Genomic DNA, 16,281 nt, shown 5'->3' on the forward strand with positions numbered 1-16,281 from the left:
AGTTATAGGGCCAGTTTCACAGACATGGATTAAGCCTAGTCCTGGACTAAATGGAATTTTGAATGGAGATTGTCCATTGAAAGTACAATTTAGTCCAGAACTAGGCTTAATCCATGTCTGCGAAACCGGCCCATAGTCATGTACTGTTTTTTATTAAAGGATCTCAGGTAGGCCTAGGCTACGATCAGTTTAACTCTGAAACAGACCAATCACAACACAAGCCACATATGAATAAGTAAAATACTCATGACAGTGTGCTCACGGCTCCCTGGTAGTCTAGTGGTTAGGATTCGGCGCTCTCACCGCCGCGGCCGGGGTTCGATTCCCCGTCAGGGAAAGCCTTTTTTGTGTTAAGCCTTACTTAAGCGCTCAGCCTGGCCTAGTAAAGGAGAAAAAGGTGATAACTCTGCTACTGCAACTGGATAGTAGGCCTATAATTGGAGTCTAGATAGGTAGTCAACTTCTTGCACAGTCAGACTAAACTAGGCCTACATAGTAGTATGAGGTAGGAGGAGGCAGTGAATTGTGGTGGATGTTGGCTACGTGGGGCAGAAATGAGTCTTCTCCTTTTTGGCGCACAAGACAAGAGTAAATCGAAAGGGGTCGAAAACGTACTCAGAAAAGCTACGCAAAGTTTGCTTTATAGGTTTTAAAAGGGTTTCAGATTCTATCAGCTCCAAACTGGAATAACTAGCCACCAGGATAATGTATATTACAGTATATCACTTTTATCTTGCCGTCACCCTTCCCAGGTGGTCTAGTGGTTATTCCCCCACCAAAATGTTGCAGATGGGCATCAATAAGAAAATACGTCTGTTTCCAGTTAGCCTATTGGTTAGTTTATCTATTAGTAATCCTCCTTTATGCAATCTATTTTCATTTAGTTTCCTTTTTTCCATTTTCGAATTGATCTTTTTGAGGATGATGCTTTATGGTGAACTTTATGTGTTCTGGTGTACTTAATTAGTGGTTTATAAGATTAGATTTATTGCAGGAATGTTTAAGACTAAATTAGTTGTTCACTAGTTTTGGTGTAATCAACTTGCAGCTGAGTGCATATACATGTATTGCATTCAATGGTTGTGTAACTCTATCAATTCCATAAATGATTCTGTTTTTTGTACTTTGCAGAGAGGCCAAAGATCATAAAGAGCAGGAGCCAAGCTGGAAGTGATCCAGCATCTTGCACAAGGACACATAGCAGAGAGAGCATGTCTTGTCAGATGGGCTACAAGCAAATAGCATACGTAGGCCCATAAAAAAGAAGATGTGGGTATTTTAATGGAACATTTTAGTAAGTATGCTAATTATAGGAGAGAAAACACAGCTCGTGACATTTTGCACACACGCCAAATGTCAAACCTCTGATGATTCAAACTTCTTAAAGAAAAGACGTCTTGAAAAGTTGCACATATTAACAAGTTACCAATTCATTCAAAAAAACTTATTTAGAAAAACGTTTTTGAGTTCCATTTTTAAAAACTTTAATTTTAGTTTACTGAAAAAGTAGCTGATTATGCAACGTTTACCAATTAAAATGAATTAATGTGCTTTTACTTGCAACACGCTTTTTAGTCTATTTACCATCAGCCCATTTCTATAGATGTGACCAGCAAAGTACATGGGTGTTTCAAATCCTCTGATCTGGCGGTTTATGTTTGACAAAATAAAATAAATAAAGAAACAGAAAGAAGTGGTTTCCTGAAGCTTTGTACAGTGCGTGACGTCATGCTTCTTCTTTCCATTGTATTGTGTCGCCCAAGACAGTCACACCAGAGCCAGAGTCACAGACAGAGTGGAGGGCAAGCAGAAGGTACGTCTTCTTGTTTATGCTTTGCACAATAACAGCATTATATTAAACACTGTAGCAGGTTGATTCTGCTAGTGATGTTATTCATAGGAAAGCTTTCACCTATATACTATAGTTGATAATAGGTAAATCATTATTTTCTAAAAGGAATAGTTCAAAATTTTTAGTAACTGCGTGCATTTTTTTAAAGAAGAAATGGGCATAGGTCGCTCATCCAGGTTAGTTTAGTGCAAACACTGGTACTCAAAACATTTGCACTTGTTACACCTCAATGTAGCACTTGTGGCACATTGTAGTTCGGTTTATTTGAAGCTATAGTACTTACGTGATTCTTGTTGTTCTGAGTTTGTACCTTCATGGTTGAATGCACTCAATGGAAGTCGCTTTGGATAAAAGCGTCACCTAAATAAAATGTAATGTAATGTAATGTAAATACGTCCCATCAAGTGATGTTGTAAAGTCTTTTCTTGAGCCTGCATGAGATTGAAGCAAATAGCTAAAAATATAATATGTTGAACTATTCCCTTAAGATATAGTAGCATGCTCAGTGTGAAAACAAAACAAAGCGCTGATGACATCTTCTTTCTTTCTTTTCTACTCTTTTTTGTGGTGAATGTAGAGAGCTTTTGTAGGCAGTAGAAATGTGGATCTTGTTAAAAGTGACTGAGAGCCGAAATAATACTCTTAATGGGAAAGCTGTTTATCTGTATTTGAGTATACAGCCGCTGAAATGTCTCACTGGCAGTCAAACTCTTATGTGTAGACATTAAAAAAAAGGGGAAGTATAAACAGTCAGGAAATAACTTTATGTTACAATTGAACAAACTTTGAGTATCTGTTGTATGCTGCCAGACACTGCCTACTCATTGGTGTGTGTTTACGAACATCTGCTTCTCTGGTTCAAGGTGATAATGAAGCTGTTTCCTGTCCATCGACAGCTTTGGCCCAGTTTGCTGGTATTGTTGGCCACACAAAGTGGTGGGTGACTTTTTGCATAAAACACAAATATTGAAAAATAATACATGACCTGGAACTGTTCTTTAGTAGGTCCCACACCATTATTCATTCTGGCATCCACCACTACCTCGATCAAGGTAAAACAGTTGAATTAAAGGTCTAGTCAGCGATTCTGGAGAATGCTTGTTGTCAAAACCTTTAAAAAAAAATCCAAATCAGTTATCACAATCTGGTACTTGTCTGTACTGTGTGCACGCCAAAAAACAGTCTGGTTTTAAAACACACAGCTTAGGCTCTGTAAACGGACATGTAAACAAAGGGTATGTAAAAACAATTGTGGGGCCTACCGGAGATAGCAACATACCAGTTTACAGAGCCTATAGAGGCCTTTAAGCAAGATGTTCTGAAGAGGTTTAAATGTTGAGGGTCTTGGATGGATGTTCATACAGCTGGTCCGCACAACGCCGGGTGTATCTTCTGAAATTCCTTGATCCCCAGCGGCTAACATCAACTCTTAACAGTGCTTTCCCTCTTGCTTCAAGGTTCTCTTTCAACGGGGATGCAGGCAGACAATCCGCATGCCTGTCATAATGAGGAAAAGGTCCCTGGTAGTGTGAGTATCAAAATGTTCTTCTAACTTCCAAAGGCCACACAAGCAACGCAACAGCTGAATGATTCAATATGGGTTTATTTTTGGATTTCTATATTGTGTCTTACTCTTTTAGTTAGATCGAGAGGGTTCGCTGCAGAGGCCCTACGTCGAGGTGTCTGAGGAAAACTTTCTCTGCCTCCTTTACCCAACCAATACACTCAACTGCTCCTGGTCATTTCCCACATTACACAAGGATGCTCAGCTCTCTGTCTGTATAAGGTATTTTATTTCAAATGAGGCCTATAGAATTGCCTTTATATAAGTATTTATATAAGTGTGTATATGTACAATACAGGTTTGTTGTAACACATAGTTTTGAATGTGTGTCTCTTCCTCTGTCTGTTATTCTAGTATTTGTGATGGTGAGAAATCAGTCAACTCTCTAAACCATTCGTCTGAGTCAAGAGTCGGGTCAAGCTCTTGGGTTCTGAGTGAGCACGAGGATTTAAATGTAATCGTCCAGTTTAACGTAACCCTGCACGGCGAGTGGACAGCCTACAACTACGTCTACGACCTGGGCATGATAGGTATTAACAGTGCAAGTATTGAGAATGACAGATGGATGGTCCTCAATGGCGCCTGCCGTTGGAATAATGCACTTAGGTAGCACTTTGTTTTGATATATTTAGAAATTTAAACATCGGTTTGTCAGCAGTCATTTTTTTACAATCAGATGACTAACTGAATGAACAGGCAAGTCTGTTTTAAAAATATATATTACATTATTGACCAGTTATTACATGATGGGTTAAGGATTGTTGTTACATTATGGGCTCTTAAAAGGTCACATTTTATAAAGTATTATGTCAGCAACCAGTGAACTGTAAGGGGTACATGGCTGTATTAAATTCATCTTGATGAAGTGACTTAAATTACTGTGAGGATAAAGTACAGCCCTGGAGGATTCCTAAAAGTTGTGCCGACATCTGTCTCCCTCTCATTTTGTCACTCCACAGAGGTCCTGTCTCCACCCCAGAACATCTCCGCATCGGTCAAAGATGGAGGCCTGTTGGTGAGATGGAGTCTGCCCCGCAGTCGAATAGGCTCTAATCCTGCATCATGCTTTGAATACCAGCTGGACATGGGTAACCAGGTACCGTATGTCTATGCGGATGCTGATATTCCAGAAAATAAGATAAACCCTGAATAGAAGTTCATTATGTAGTGTTCATAGTCGAGAGAATCAAAGAGAATTTAAATGATTTTCAAGCAACAGCAGATCTGATCAGTATCTTAACAAGGTAAACTCACTGATTGTTTACTAGATACTCTTTATTTTTCGTGAACAGGAAAAAGCCAGAACCTCTCTGGGCCAGCTGTTTTATGAAGAGCAGAATGCAGATCCCAGCCGCGCCTACAGAGTGAGGATTAGGACGAGAAAGAAGAACCAATGCCAAGAGAAGAGTCAGTGGAGTGACTGGAGTGACACTGTCTGTGAGTGCTGTTTGTACAAGTCATCATCACACAGAATGGTTTATTGAATAAAATAAAAACTCTCCTCCATTCCTTTTGTTGATTGCTTACTGTCTAAAAACCTGAATACACTTGTAGTTCATGAAGGGAATCTCCTCAGTACAATGATCAGCATCTTTATGTGTGTGTCTGTTTGTAGCGGTTTGGCCAGCTCCAAAAATCAGCATGCTGGTGATCATCTCCATCTCCCTGGGAGTACCCATGATCCTCCTGGCTGTGCTGCTGTTTGTGCGCTATCAGAGGTGCTAAACTGAATGACACACACACACACACACACACACACACACACACACACACACACACACACACACACACACATTCATAAGTGTTGACCCGTTAATACATTTGTCTAAGTTCTCGGGGAAAATCTGACCTAAAAAGACTTTGCTTTCACTGATGTTCTCGTTTGCTGTTACAGGTCATTTAATCATCTGAGTAAAAACGAGACTGCTGCATGAACATTGAAAAGTTCCTCGTAGGAGGTTTAAGTTAGGAAAGGAAATTGTAGAAAGGAGAAGTGAGAGGAGTGTATGGGTGGTGGTACTGTGTTTTTAATCTCTGAAAAGCCACTGCAAAGCATCCACCCTCAACTTACTTAAGGTGCACAGACAGAAGCTCTCCTGTTCCATTTCTAATATTACGTAAGCCAAAACATGTAAAGCAAATGCAAAAGACGACACGGGTAGGATGCACGTGGTTTTTCTTCTATCTTGTGAAGTTTTACTGTTTTTGTTCTCAAACAAAATGCATATCAAAATAACAGTTGTATCCAGCTCCAACAGATGTGTATTGACATTCTGATGTGTGTCTTAGGGTGTCTGAGGTTCTGTTTCCTCCGATTCCTCGCCCCCCGAAAAAGTACAAATCTTTCCTGGAAAAAAACGACACATTCAACGTGAGTACAACACACACCCATACTGTTCACACGTTTCCACTCGAAGATTACTTTGCAAATATCCAAAGAATATTGAGATTTGGTTGAAAAGTGAGGGAATAGACCTCTTCAAAAAAGTACGTCAAAACACATACCAATTTGTAACCACTATTTTGGGACTTAATAAAGAGCAAAAATGGGCTGACTTAAGATACTGTGTAGCTGAAAAATAGGATTTTTGCTAAACAGCAGAAGTTGTATTTTGTGTGTGTGTGTGTGTGTGTGTGTGTTGTGTTTCCAGTTCTTCCATCCTACCCCGTCAACCGAGCCTGAGATCACACAGGTGGAGGACACACAGCCAAACCCTGAGAAGACTTCATGAAAGCCATATGGGAAGGACACATTCAATTTAATTTTTTAAAACGCCTAAAAACTCTATGCTCTGCCAGGCTCAGTTTCATACACACATTCATTTCAACTAGCATAAATGTGTTCAGTTATGTGCATTGTGTGTGTCCAGGGGGTGTATTTGGGTAGAAACTGTTGATTTGTGTGGCTAATATCTTTGAAGTTTTGTGAAACTTTTCTACATTTTAAGACTTATAAAAGTACAGCAATATGACTGTAAAACATGCGATGCTTCATATAAAAAGGAGGATTTCTCTCTGCGTAGTTATGTAACTCACTTGGGGGATTTTTCTTGGTCAATCATTTAACCACAAGGGACATTGAGGAGAGAAAACACACTTGCCTGAACTAGCACGGCCCAGAAATGCATCAACAAAATGTGAAATGAGGTTGAGTCAGGCAGTTTATTATCATCTGCTCATTTGAAATGATTTCATTGTTTCAATCTTTATTCCAAATCTACAAAAAAACAACCAAGAAATGGCATACAGTTCATGTAAATAAAGCGTAAGGATAAAACAAACCAGCATTTATAACATTTTAACACAATACGTCATACAGGTCAGTGCCAAGCAAGCCATTTCACCCTATTTATGTTAATGCGACCTTGGTCCACCTGAACTCTAAAGTTCTGAGTGTATGTATATGCTGTTTTCTTACAATTGCTTCATTAACATGTGCTAAGGAGTTCAGGTCTCCCTCAATGAGAGGAGCTTGTTGCAAGACCTGATAAATGGCTTGCAGATTGTATACAGTATTATTGCAAATGAATAAATAAATAAAGTCACACAGTAAAATGAGCATGCCCAAAATGGATTTTCTGACTCACCTTTCACACATACAATTGCTTCATTTCCTGTGTTTCTACTGTGAATTCAGATACAGTTAAAAAAAAAATTGCAGACAAACCACACAGATAACTGATTACTCAAGGGTGACTTCCCCAAACAGTGTGTATTGACAGGCGAACCTAGCCTTTATCACGTACAGTAACGAACACCCTACTCACCTAAAAGGAAACTATACAGCAACAGAGATAGTGTGAGATATATTCACACGGCATCTATTTTTAATTTTGTATTTTACAAAAGCAATGTTCCCACACTCACTTTGACACCAAATTAAAAAAATATTTCACTGTCTTTCTATGTCTCTCGGGTACATGGTGAAATAGATCCACTTGAATAAGTTTGTCAAGTAACACACTCGATGGGATTTCAAAGACAAATCTGACACTAAAGGGACACATATTGATACATTGTCAACACTTGTCAATTTGGGGATTTTTGGCTAGTTTGCCTTCTTAACATGTCTTATTTTAGACTGGTATGAATTGAAGGTCTAAAATGTATATTTAGGTATTTATCTTACCAAACCTTGTCTGTTTGCGTCTGTATATTCCTCCTAAACAACCCTGCATGTATACCAGCCATTATCTTAATTGTCTTAGTTTTTGAACCAAAAATCACAATTTCCAAAGCACTTACATCAACTAAACTTTCCATAATCACTCTTAGCACTATTCTGAAAGTTATTACAGAAGGACTTTTTTCACATGTTGTTAATACTTTGATGTATGAATTTTTTATTTATTTATTTTTTATTAAAATTAAAAAGGCTATTCTGATCTGTAAAATCTTTGGACACTGAAATGTTGTAAAAATTAAACAAAGATTTGTATCTCTTGCTTCATCCAACATCTACATTTGTTTGCGAATTTACACATAATAAATTAGATATTGACACATTAACTTATTTATGTTGCCCTATTCAACTGCAGTGTCTCACCTTATAGTAGAAACATAAAAGGTTACAGCTCCCTGATGTGCCATGTTTTGTTGTGTGTGGTTGGTGGCACTGTTGAGCCCGTCTGGAGGGCTCAGTAGACAGAACTGCTGCATGTCTCCATGTAGGTGAACTCTGCGGATGACATCATATCAGATGTGTTAGGGGCGAGTCAGTAGGGCATGAGGTCAACGGTAGACAGACATTTCACAGCTGTAGAGGAAATCTTTGATTCACCACAAACACAAAAACACTCACTGAATTCCTTGTCTGTGACTGTGTTTGACTGTGTGTGGTCCGTGTTATCCTAGGGGTACTATGGGGTACATGAGACTGTTTTTTTAAAGGTAAAATACATGAGATATGTTTTCTCTGTCAGGTAGAAAAACACTTAAAGCTCAAGAATTAACAGCCAAAAGAATTAGGGGAAAAACACATGTTACAAAAATAACATCTGATACTATTCTGTGCAGTTCTTAGAAGTAAGAAGTTCAGTTTGGCGCGTTGTGTAGGGAATATAATAAATTGTAATCATTCTAAAGTGACACTTTACCAATAATTACTAAAATAACCATACTAGAATAAGTTAAATAAAAAGAAATTAGCCCTAAATTAAAAGTGCAACTATAGTTAATTGTTTTTTATTGCAACGCTTTTTTAGTTACAATGTTGTTTGATAAATAACACTGATAGCACATCACTGTCATTATTTATATAGGCTTTTCTTTTTATCAAAATGGGAACTTGGCAGTGAAAATATTAAAAAGGGGGTACATTATAGGAAGAAGCTAGCTATTATATGGCTGCAGGAATTTTCTGAATTGTTTTGCAGTTTGGAAAATACTTTATATTATAACAGAAAATATCAAAAGTGTGTGTGTGTGTGTGTGAGTGTTTGTATAGGACATACCTTGTCCGAAGCTGCTGTGCTGTAGCTGTGTTTTGTCCAGTGGATCGGTGAGAGGAGGTACACTGACGTTAGAGGCCACACCTCTTCTGTAGCTCTCTATCAATGTTCCCAGAGAGGTAAACTTCTGCAGTCTTTCTCCTGAATCCTCCTAATAGCATACACACACACACGCACGCACGCACACGCACGCACACACACACACACACACACAAACACAAACACACACACACACCGCACAAATAATGGAACAGTTGTTGTTATGACCAGAAGACGATGCTCTGAGGTGTACTACCACACACAAACACACACACACACACACACACACACACACACACACACACACACACACACACACACACACACCATAAATAACTACCTTCTCTGTGTGTGTATGTGTGTATCTGTGTGTAAGTGTGTATGACGAGGTTCACCCACTTGAAGACACCAGCCGTCGGTGGAGTGCACAAGCCTGTAGGTGTGCACATACGGTGTTTTCCTGCAAGTTGCAAAAGTGGAGAAATTTGACTCATTTGCCGTCTATCTGAAACCACACCAGTGTACACACATGCACTCATGACTCATTGTGAAAGAGAGATGGTATGTGGATACAGGCATAGACGTCGATTACGGGGGGGATGGGGGGTACATGTACCCCCCACTTTTCGTCAAGACTCATTTTGTCCCCCCCACTTTTTAAGCCGGACATGGAGTGCGTCCAGCCGTATTAAAACACAGCGTTAAGGTCTCGCTCTCTCTCTCTCTCTCTCTCTCTCTCTCTCTCTCTCTCTCTCTCTCTCTCTCACACACACACACACACACTAGTTTGCACACCAGAGAAAACATGCTCCGAAGTCTCCGCTAGTTTGCACACCAGAGAAGACTGATGCATTTCAATCAGCAGCAGAGAGACAACGGCGAGTGGCTGCAAGTGTCCCGTTGTGAAGTGTAAACTGTAGGGATTACCATCCTCTATGCCCACTAATGACTGTTAATGTAGCGGACACTAACAGCAGCTTGTGTCGCGGCACATGGATACTGACGATGTTGTTTACAGTGACGTGCGGTCAAAATAAAATAAAATATTTTTTTTATTTAATAAACTTATATTTGTATTATTACTGTTACTGTTAATTATTTCGATCTTTACATGTAATCCGCGATTACTTTAAAAAAGTGTAGACGTTTTGATTCGAAACGTGGCAGTTAGTAAATTATGCCAAAAAAATATTGTGCCCTTGCTGTTTCCCATTCGTTGTGTACGGCAAAGAATCAGTGCCTTTGCGCCTATTCATTGTGGACGGCAAGAAAAAATACACTTGATTCTGTATTATTTAACATGTAAGCAAATAAGCATAATTCTTTGTGCCTTTTTTACGTAAATGGTATGCCACATAAGCCTTTACATTACATATCATTCATGGACCAATTAAAATCGAGATATTACTAGACATTTACGCAGCTTAGGCCAACGTCATTACGTTGGCTATGCTCATTCACGTCGCATTACCCCCGCGGATTTTTAAGTCAACATTGCAGCTGCCGTGCCCGCAGATATTTCAGACTGGAGGAATTTTAACAAATTGGATTATAATTTAAAAAGGAACAGAATGAATAGCAAGAGAAAGGCCTGCGCCAGCCTTGGACGGTGTACAGCAGCAACAGGGACAAACAATGTTCGAGCATTTCAAACGGACAGGTAGCCTACATGAACGGAAGGATGCTAGCTAGCTGTGCTGTCAGTCAGACTGTCACTGGATTACTATCGTCTTGCTTATTTCTACAGCCAGGGAGTCAGATTGGTGAGTCAGAAACTTTTTTGGGGTTTATTTAATAATAAAGTTGGATGAATTGATACCGAGTGCAATCCATTCTGCATTTTATATTCAATTGAGCAGTTGTGTTTTCATTGTTACTGACGGACAAACCTAAGCTCTGCAATGTGGATAAATGGTTACATTCTGATGCTGGACAGGTCCATGGGGCATATGCTACTGGTACTTTATCTATTAAGATAAAGTTTATGGAGTGGAGTTGCCATCAGTTATGCTGTAGTCCTACATAATGATGAATGCTGTCTTTTATTTTTAAGTTGAATAGAAGTAGTACCGGTAGTTTGAATCGGCGAAGGTTTGACTTGTTGCCTTACGTTTTTTCGGCCCTCGGTGTGAGGGACGGGTCCGTTAAGTCGATGGATGCGATGTTTAATCATTTAGACCAAACTACAGTAGGCTACGGGCAAACCTGAAGTCACCGTCGTGACATTTCATATACGTCCCGTCTGTGTGTGTGTGTGTGAGTGAGTGAGAGAGAGAAAGAAAGGGAGGAACTTATTTGAAATCGGCAGTGCGTGCCTGTTTGTTGTTTATTGTTTTTGATTTAACAATATATAGGTTTAGAGAAATCTGGCTTTCAGAACTCAGTGCCTATCCACTCACTGACCTCACCGCACGTCACTGGTTGTTTATCAAGAAGCTGATCATGGCTATGCTACTAGCTAGGTTGCCATGGAGACCGAGGCGGAGTAATATTGTTGTGCGACAGTCCAGCCGTGCTTCGGCTCGATGTGCTCAGTCGGAACTACCTTCCCAAGCTCCTTTTGTTTACGTCATGTTTGGTTGGGCTACGGGGAGCAGCTAGTGGCTCATATGTCCGCTGCTTTTTGAAAATGCTTTTTTCATCAAATGTGTCAGACATCAGTGTTTTGTAGGCTATACATTGTATGCATTAGTGAGCGGGTATGCCGTCTTTCAGAACCGTTCATTACCTGCACTAAAGAGAAAAAAAGATGTTTCCTCATTGTCCCCCCCACTTTTGAAAATGCACTCCAGAATGCCTGTTTGTCCCCCCCACTTGTTTAGCCAAATCGACGTCCATGGATACAGGCCAGAGGATGACTGAATTAGGTTGTGTTTTTGACACACTGTTTGATGAAGCCAGACGTCATTTCTCCGTATTACAGTAAACACCAGAGAAAGGAAACTGATTTGAATTGTCCTACAGATACATTGAATAGACATTTTGATTTTCTTCACAATTTTACATTGAAAATATCCGGTTGGGATTTTTGTTCCACAAGTTAATTCTGTTAACTTGCTACTTTGACTTTATTAAAGACTCTGAGTACTTTTTCCCACAACTGCAGCATATGCACTGTGCATGTTTGTAGTTTTACACTTTATTGGAGTGGACATTCTATGGATTTCCACTTATTTCTGCCTCGAATGGTTTTATTTGTTCATGCTCTGTATTTTGCCCTGCTGTGGGTTTTGCTGTTGTAGAAGGTATTGATCGATGGCGGGTTCCCTTCAGGGCAGTGCACTGCCTTAAAATGCAGCAAGAGAAGAAAATCAAACCGACATTATTTTTGTTTCAGAGTTGAGTTTGGAGCTAGCTGATAATATTCCTCAGTCTCTTTCACTCTTTTCACATATAATGTAAATTTAGCCATTGAATGTGTGTGTTTTTTTTTACAGACAAATGTGTTAACCTAAAAAAAGAGTTATTTTAATTTGTTTAGGCTTCAGTGCATCACCCCAATGGGACACTTTCATGCTGCTTAATGAAGATCATAACATGGTTAACAGCTACATCTAATGCCTACACACATCTACGGAGCCCCTAAAGGGACATGGAGGAAAAAAAAAATTTTGGTAAAAAAAAAAAAAAAAAAAAAAAAATCAAACTCGAGATCTCGAGTTCAAACTCGAGATCTCGAGTTTGAAGTCAAGATCTCGAGTTTAAAGTCAAGATCTCGAGTTCAAAGTCGAGATCTCGAGTTCAAAGTCGAGATCTCGACTTTGCCTTCAAACCTCTCTCACCGTCACCAATGGTCCATGCATCAAAGGCATATCAATTAATTTATGGGAAACCACACAATAGTGTCATGGAGGAGTACTTGGAGCATTCTTTTCTCACACTAACACCTAACTACAACCTATTTGGCCTAAATCTAACGTTTATTATGCACATTGGAGAGAAAAGTGACAATGATTCACTTCATTTTGGCGCACCATGGACCGAGAGCGGAGGTCTAATTGTCAACACACACACACACACACACACACACACACACACACACACACACACACACACACACACACACACACACACACACACACACACACACACACACACACACACACACACACACACACACACACACACACAATATGTAGACGGTATACATTTGACTATATCAAAACGTGAACGTTTCCAAGACACAATGCCGCCTACACTACACCTGAGGAGAACTCTGTTTGGCTGTATTGGCTGGTCTGATGAAGGCTATAATTTGCACCGGATTAGACTATGTCCGCGTTCTCCAGTGACTCCATATGATCGGATCTTGAAGCACTCACAATAGTGCAGGCAAAATATGAAATTCAACCGGATTATGCGAACTTTCTATTTTTCCTCACTTGGAGAGAGAAAAAGCGCTGTTCCTGTGCGCTCTGGCACTACACCAGCTGTGCCCGCCTTGAGCCTCAAACTGTGTCTTAATAGAAAAGATAACTGCAGGTCATATGACAAAACTAGCGATTGGACTAAGTTAGTAAAGCCTCATTCACACTTTCAGCCTTTCCCAGGAAGGGATCGTGTGTGAATAAAACACAGTCTGGACTACAATAATAATAATTAAATAAAAAAGCTAATTTTTTTCTCTTCCGTTCTGAGGGAAGCTTTCGTGCGTAAATGTGCCACACCGCTACATGCCTACATGTTTGTCTCTGTGTACAAATGAAACAATCGATCGCTGATTATAAAAACTAAATTAAACTAATAGTTTGAGGAGAGTCTGCACTGGTGATTTCTAATTATAGCAGAAATTCCTCTGCTGTGCGCTGGGGAGAAACAGCGCCTGATTTGTTTTGCCTCGCACACGGTCGAGAGAGATAAGAGGCTTCACCCGACGGCACATGTTATTCATCTATTGCACCCAAAAAATCACAAATTTTAACTAAACAGCAGCAAAACTGTGAGGATCGCGTGGCGCTGTCCAATGTGCAGATCTGGAGCAGAATAGTTACCAGCGTGTCTGTTTCTCCCCAGCGCACAGCAAAGGAAGTTCTGCTATAGGCTATTAAAAATACGCCAGTCCAGACTCTGTGTTTTATTCACACACGATCCCTTCCTGGGAAAGGCTTAATTAGGCTTTACTAACCTAGTCCGATCGCTAGTTTTGTCATATGACCTGCAGTTATCTTTTCTATTAAGACGCAGTTTGAGGCTCACGCCGGGCACAGGTGTAGTGCTGCCAGAGCGCACGGGAACAGCGCTTTTTCTCTCTCCAAGTGAAGAAAAATAGAAAGTTCGCATAATCCAATTGAATTTCATATTTTGCCTGCACTATTGTGAGTGCTTCAAGATCCGATCATATGGAGTCACTGGAGAACGCGGACATAGTCTAATCCGGTGCAAATTACTCTTTGCGACTCATAATAGCCTTCATCAGACCAGCCAATACAGCCAAACAGAGTTCTCCTCAAGTGTAGGCGGCATTGTGTCTTGGAAACGTTCACGTTTTGATATAGTCAAATGTATACCGTCTACATATTGTGTGTGTGTGTGTGTGTGTGTGTGTGTGTGTGTGTGTTGACAATTAGACCTCCACTCTCTGTCCATGGTGCGCCAAAATGAAGTGAAGCATTGTCACTTTTCTCTCCAATGTGCATAATAAACGTTAGATTTAGGCCTAATAGGTTGTATTTTGGTGTTAGTGTGAGAAAAGAATGCTCCAAGTACTCCTCCATGACACTATTGTGTGGTTTCCCATAAATTAATTGATATGCCTTTGATGCATGGACCATTGGTGACGGTGAGAGAGGTTTGAAGGCAAAGTCGAGATCTCGACTTTAAACTCGAGATCTCGACTTTAAACTCGAGATCTTGACTTCAAACTCGAGATCTCGAGTTTGAACTCGAGATCTCGAGTTTGATTTTTTTTATTTTTTTTTTTTTTACCAAAATTTTTTTTTTCCTCCATGTCCCTTTAGGGGCTCCGTACACATCGACGTGTGTCAAGGTTTCAGAGTTATTTCTTCACTTATAAATCCTCTGTAATGCCGGCAAGGCCTTTTATGTGCGACCGGGCGACCGTGGCTCAGGTGGTTAAGCGGGTTGGCCAATGATCCAAGGGTTGGCGGTTCGATCCCCGCTCTGCCACCTGTGTCATGGTTGTTGTGTCCTTGGGCAAGACACTTCACCCACATTGCCACGTGTGAATGTGTATGACTGCTGTGTGTTTGAGGTGGTGGTCGGAGGGGCCGTAGGCGCTGAATGGCAGCCACGCTTCTGTCAGTCTGCCCCAGTGCAGCTGTGGCTACTATGGTAGTTTACCACCACCAGTATGACTGTGTGAATGAATGGAACCTGGAACCCTGTAAAGCGTCTTTGAGTGCCTTGAAAAGCGCTATATAAATCCATTATTATTATGTTTGTCTTTGTTCGGCACAAGCTGTCCTTGCTTAACATTCATGGTAGGCTATGAGGTCAATTTAACAAAGTATTACTGTAGTCTGCCAGGAACCCAAATTACAATAAAAACCTGGCCACTATAACACTGTAAAAAATATTATAACGGAAATCATTGTACAAGAGTTCATGGTCGAAAAAACGTGTGCTACTATTCATACTCAAAACAGCAAAGAAGAGAGTCTATCTACATGTAAAATTGTTTTATCCCAAATTGTTTCTGTGCCCCTTTCTTTGAAAGCCTATGCATGCCTGTAAATAAAACATAAACAATTCACAGTTTTATACAGTTCTCATAAATGTATTTGATATGATGAAGAGACTTAAACGAGATATTCTTTAAAACCCTACAACAACAACAGCAGCACATCCACCTGCTTTTCTCATCTTGTCTCGGAGACATTGAAAGTATCTGGTCTTGATTATATACAGGTATAAACATATCAAGCATGCTCAGTGTATTCACCAATGAATATGAATGACAGCCTAAAAGTGGAATGGTCAAACAAACACACATAAGGGTGCGACAGAACTGTAATAAAAACTGTAACAATTTGGTCATCCAATGGTCCCGGCTCACCTGACACACAGACAGTAGGCCCCCTGCACGGTTTCGCTGTCCCTTAGCAGAAAGCTTCCCTCCTGTCCAAACCTCTCCAGCAGCCTCTCCGTGGCCGCGCTACCTATCCTCCCGTAGTAAATAGAGCGGACCATCATCCCCTCCCTGTCCATGATGCCCGGCAGACAGGCACCCATACTGTGCTGAGGGCTGGGGGAAGGTGCAGCAGGTTGTAGCAGCGAGAAAAAGGCATGTGAAAAAGCTACGAGACAGGAAATAGCTTTTTCTGGTTTTCACACCTTTCAGTCATGCAGCTGCACCTATGTCCTGCGCCGTGGTCTAAACTAAACTATAGCATAGTACATTTTCTTTTCTATGGTTC

General features: G+C 40.3%; 2 protein-coding genes across 2 annotated transcripts; one reads left to right on the top strand and one right to left on the bottom strand.

Annotated features, from left to right (window-relative positions):
- The first annotated feature begins 1,806 nt into the window (after positions 1–1,806).
- Positions 1,807–7,529, top strand: LOC307255938 (interleukin-5 receptor subunit alpha-like). The gene is made up of 10 exons (XM_080034770.1): positions 1,807–1,813; positions 2,716–2,788; positions 3,310–3,380; positions 3,493–3,638; positions 3,771–3,946; positions 4,376–4,512; positions 4,709–4,853; positions 5,032–5,134; positions 5,706–5,787; positions 6,068–7,529. Exons 2-10 carry the CDS (start codon positions 2,722–2,724, stop codon positions 6,146–6,148), a joined length of 1,008 nt encoding a protein of 335 aa, XP_079890896.1. The 5' UTR covers positions 1,807–1,813; positions 2,716–2,721; the 3' UTR covers positions 6,149–7,529.
- Positions 7,530–8,021: 492 nt separating this feature from the next.
- On the bottom strand, positions 8,022–16,072 carry LOC307255235 (SH2 domain-containing protein 1A-like; the record flags this gene model as incomplete). Its single annotated transcript, XM_080033887.1, has 4 exons — positions 8,022–8,094; positions 8,870–9,017; positions 9,305–9,365; positions 15,921–16,072. 4 exons carry the CDS (start codon positions 16,070–16,072, stop codon positions 8,054–8,056), a joined length of 402 nt encoding a protein of 133 aa, XP_079890013.1. The 3' UTR covers positions 8,022–8,053.
- Positions 16,073–16,281: the final 209 nt, after the last annotated feature.

This window comes from Ammodytes marinus, assembly GCF_949987685.1.
Source record: "Ammodytes marinus genome assembly, chromosome: 9".
In the NCBI taxonomy this organism is placed as follows: domain Eukaryota; kingdom Metazoa; phylum Chordata; class Actinopteri; order Uranoscopiformes; family Ammodytidae; genus Ammodytes; species Ammodytes marinus.

Coding starts and splice junctions, on each gene's coding strand:
- LOC307255938 (XM_080034770.1), top strand. CDS start 2,722: ATGAAGCTGTTTCCTGTCCATCGACAGCTTTGGCCCAGTTTGCTGGTA. Junction 3,947..4,375: donor CTACGACCTGGGCATGATAG/GTATTAACAGTG, acceptor GTCACTCCACAG/AGGTCCTGTCTCCACCCCAG. Junction 4,854..5,031: donor TGACTGGAGTGACACTGTCT/GTGAGTGCTGTT, acceptor GTCTGTTTGTAG/CGGTTTGGCCAGCTCCAAAA.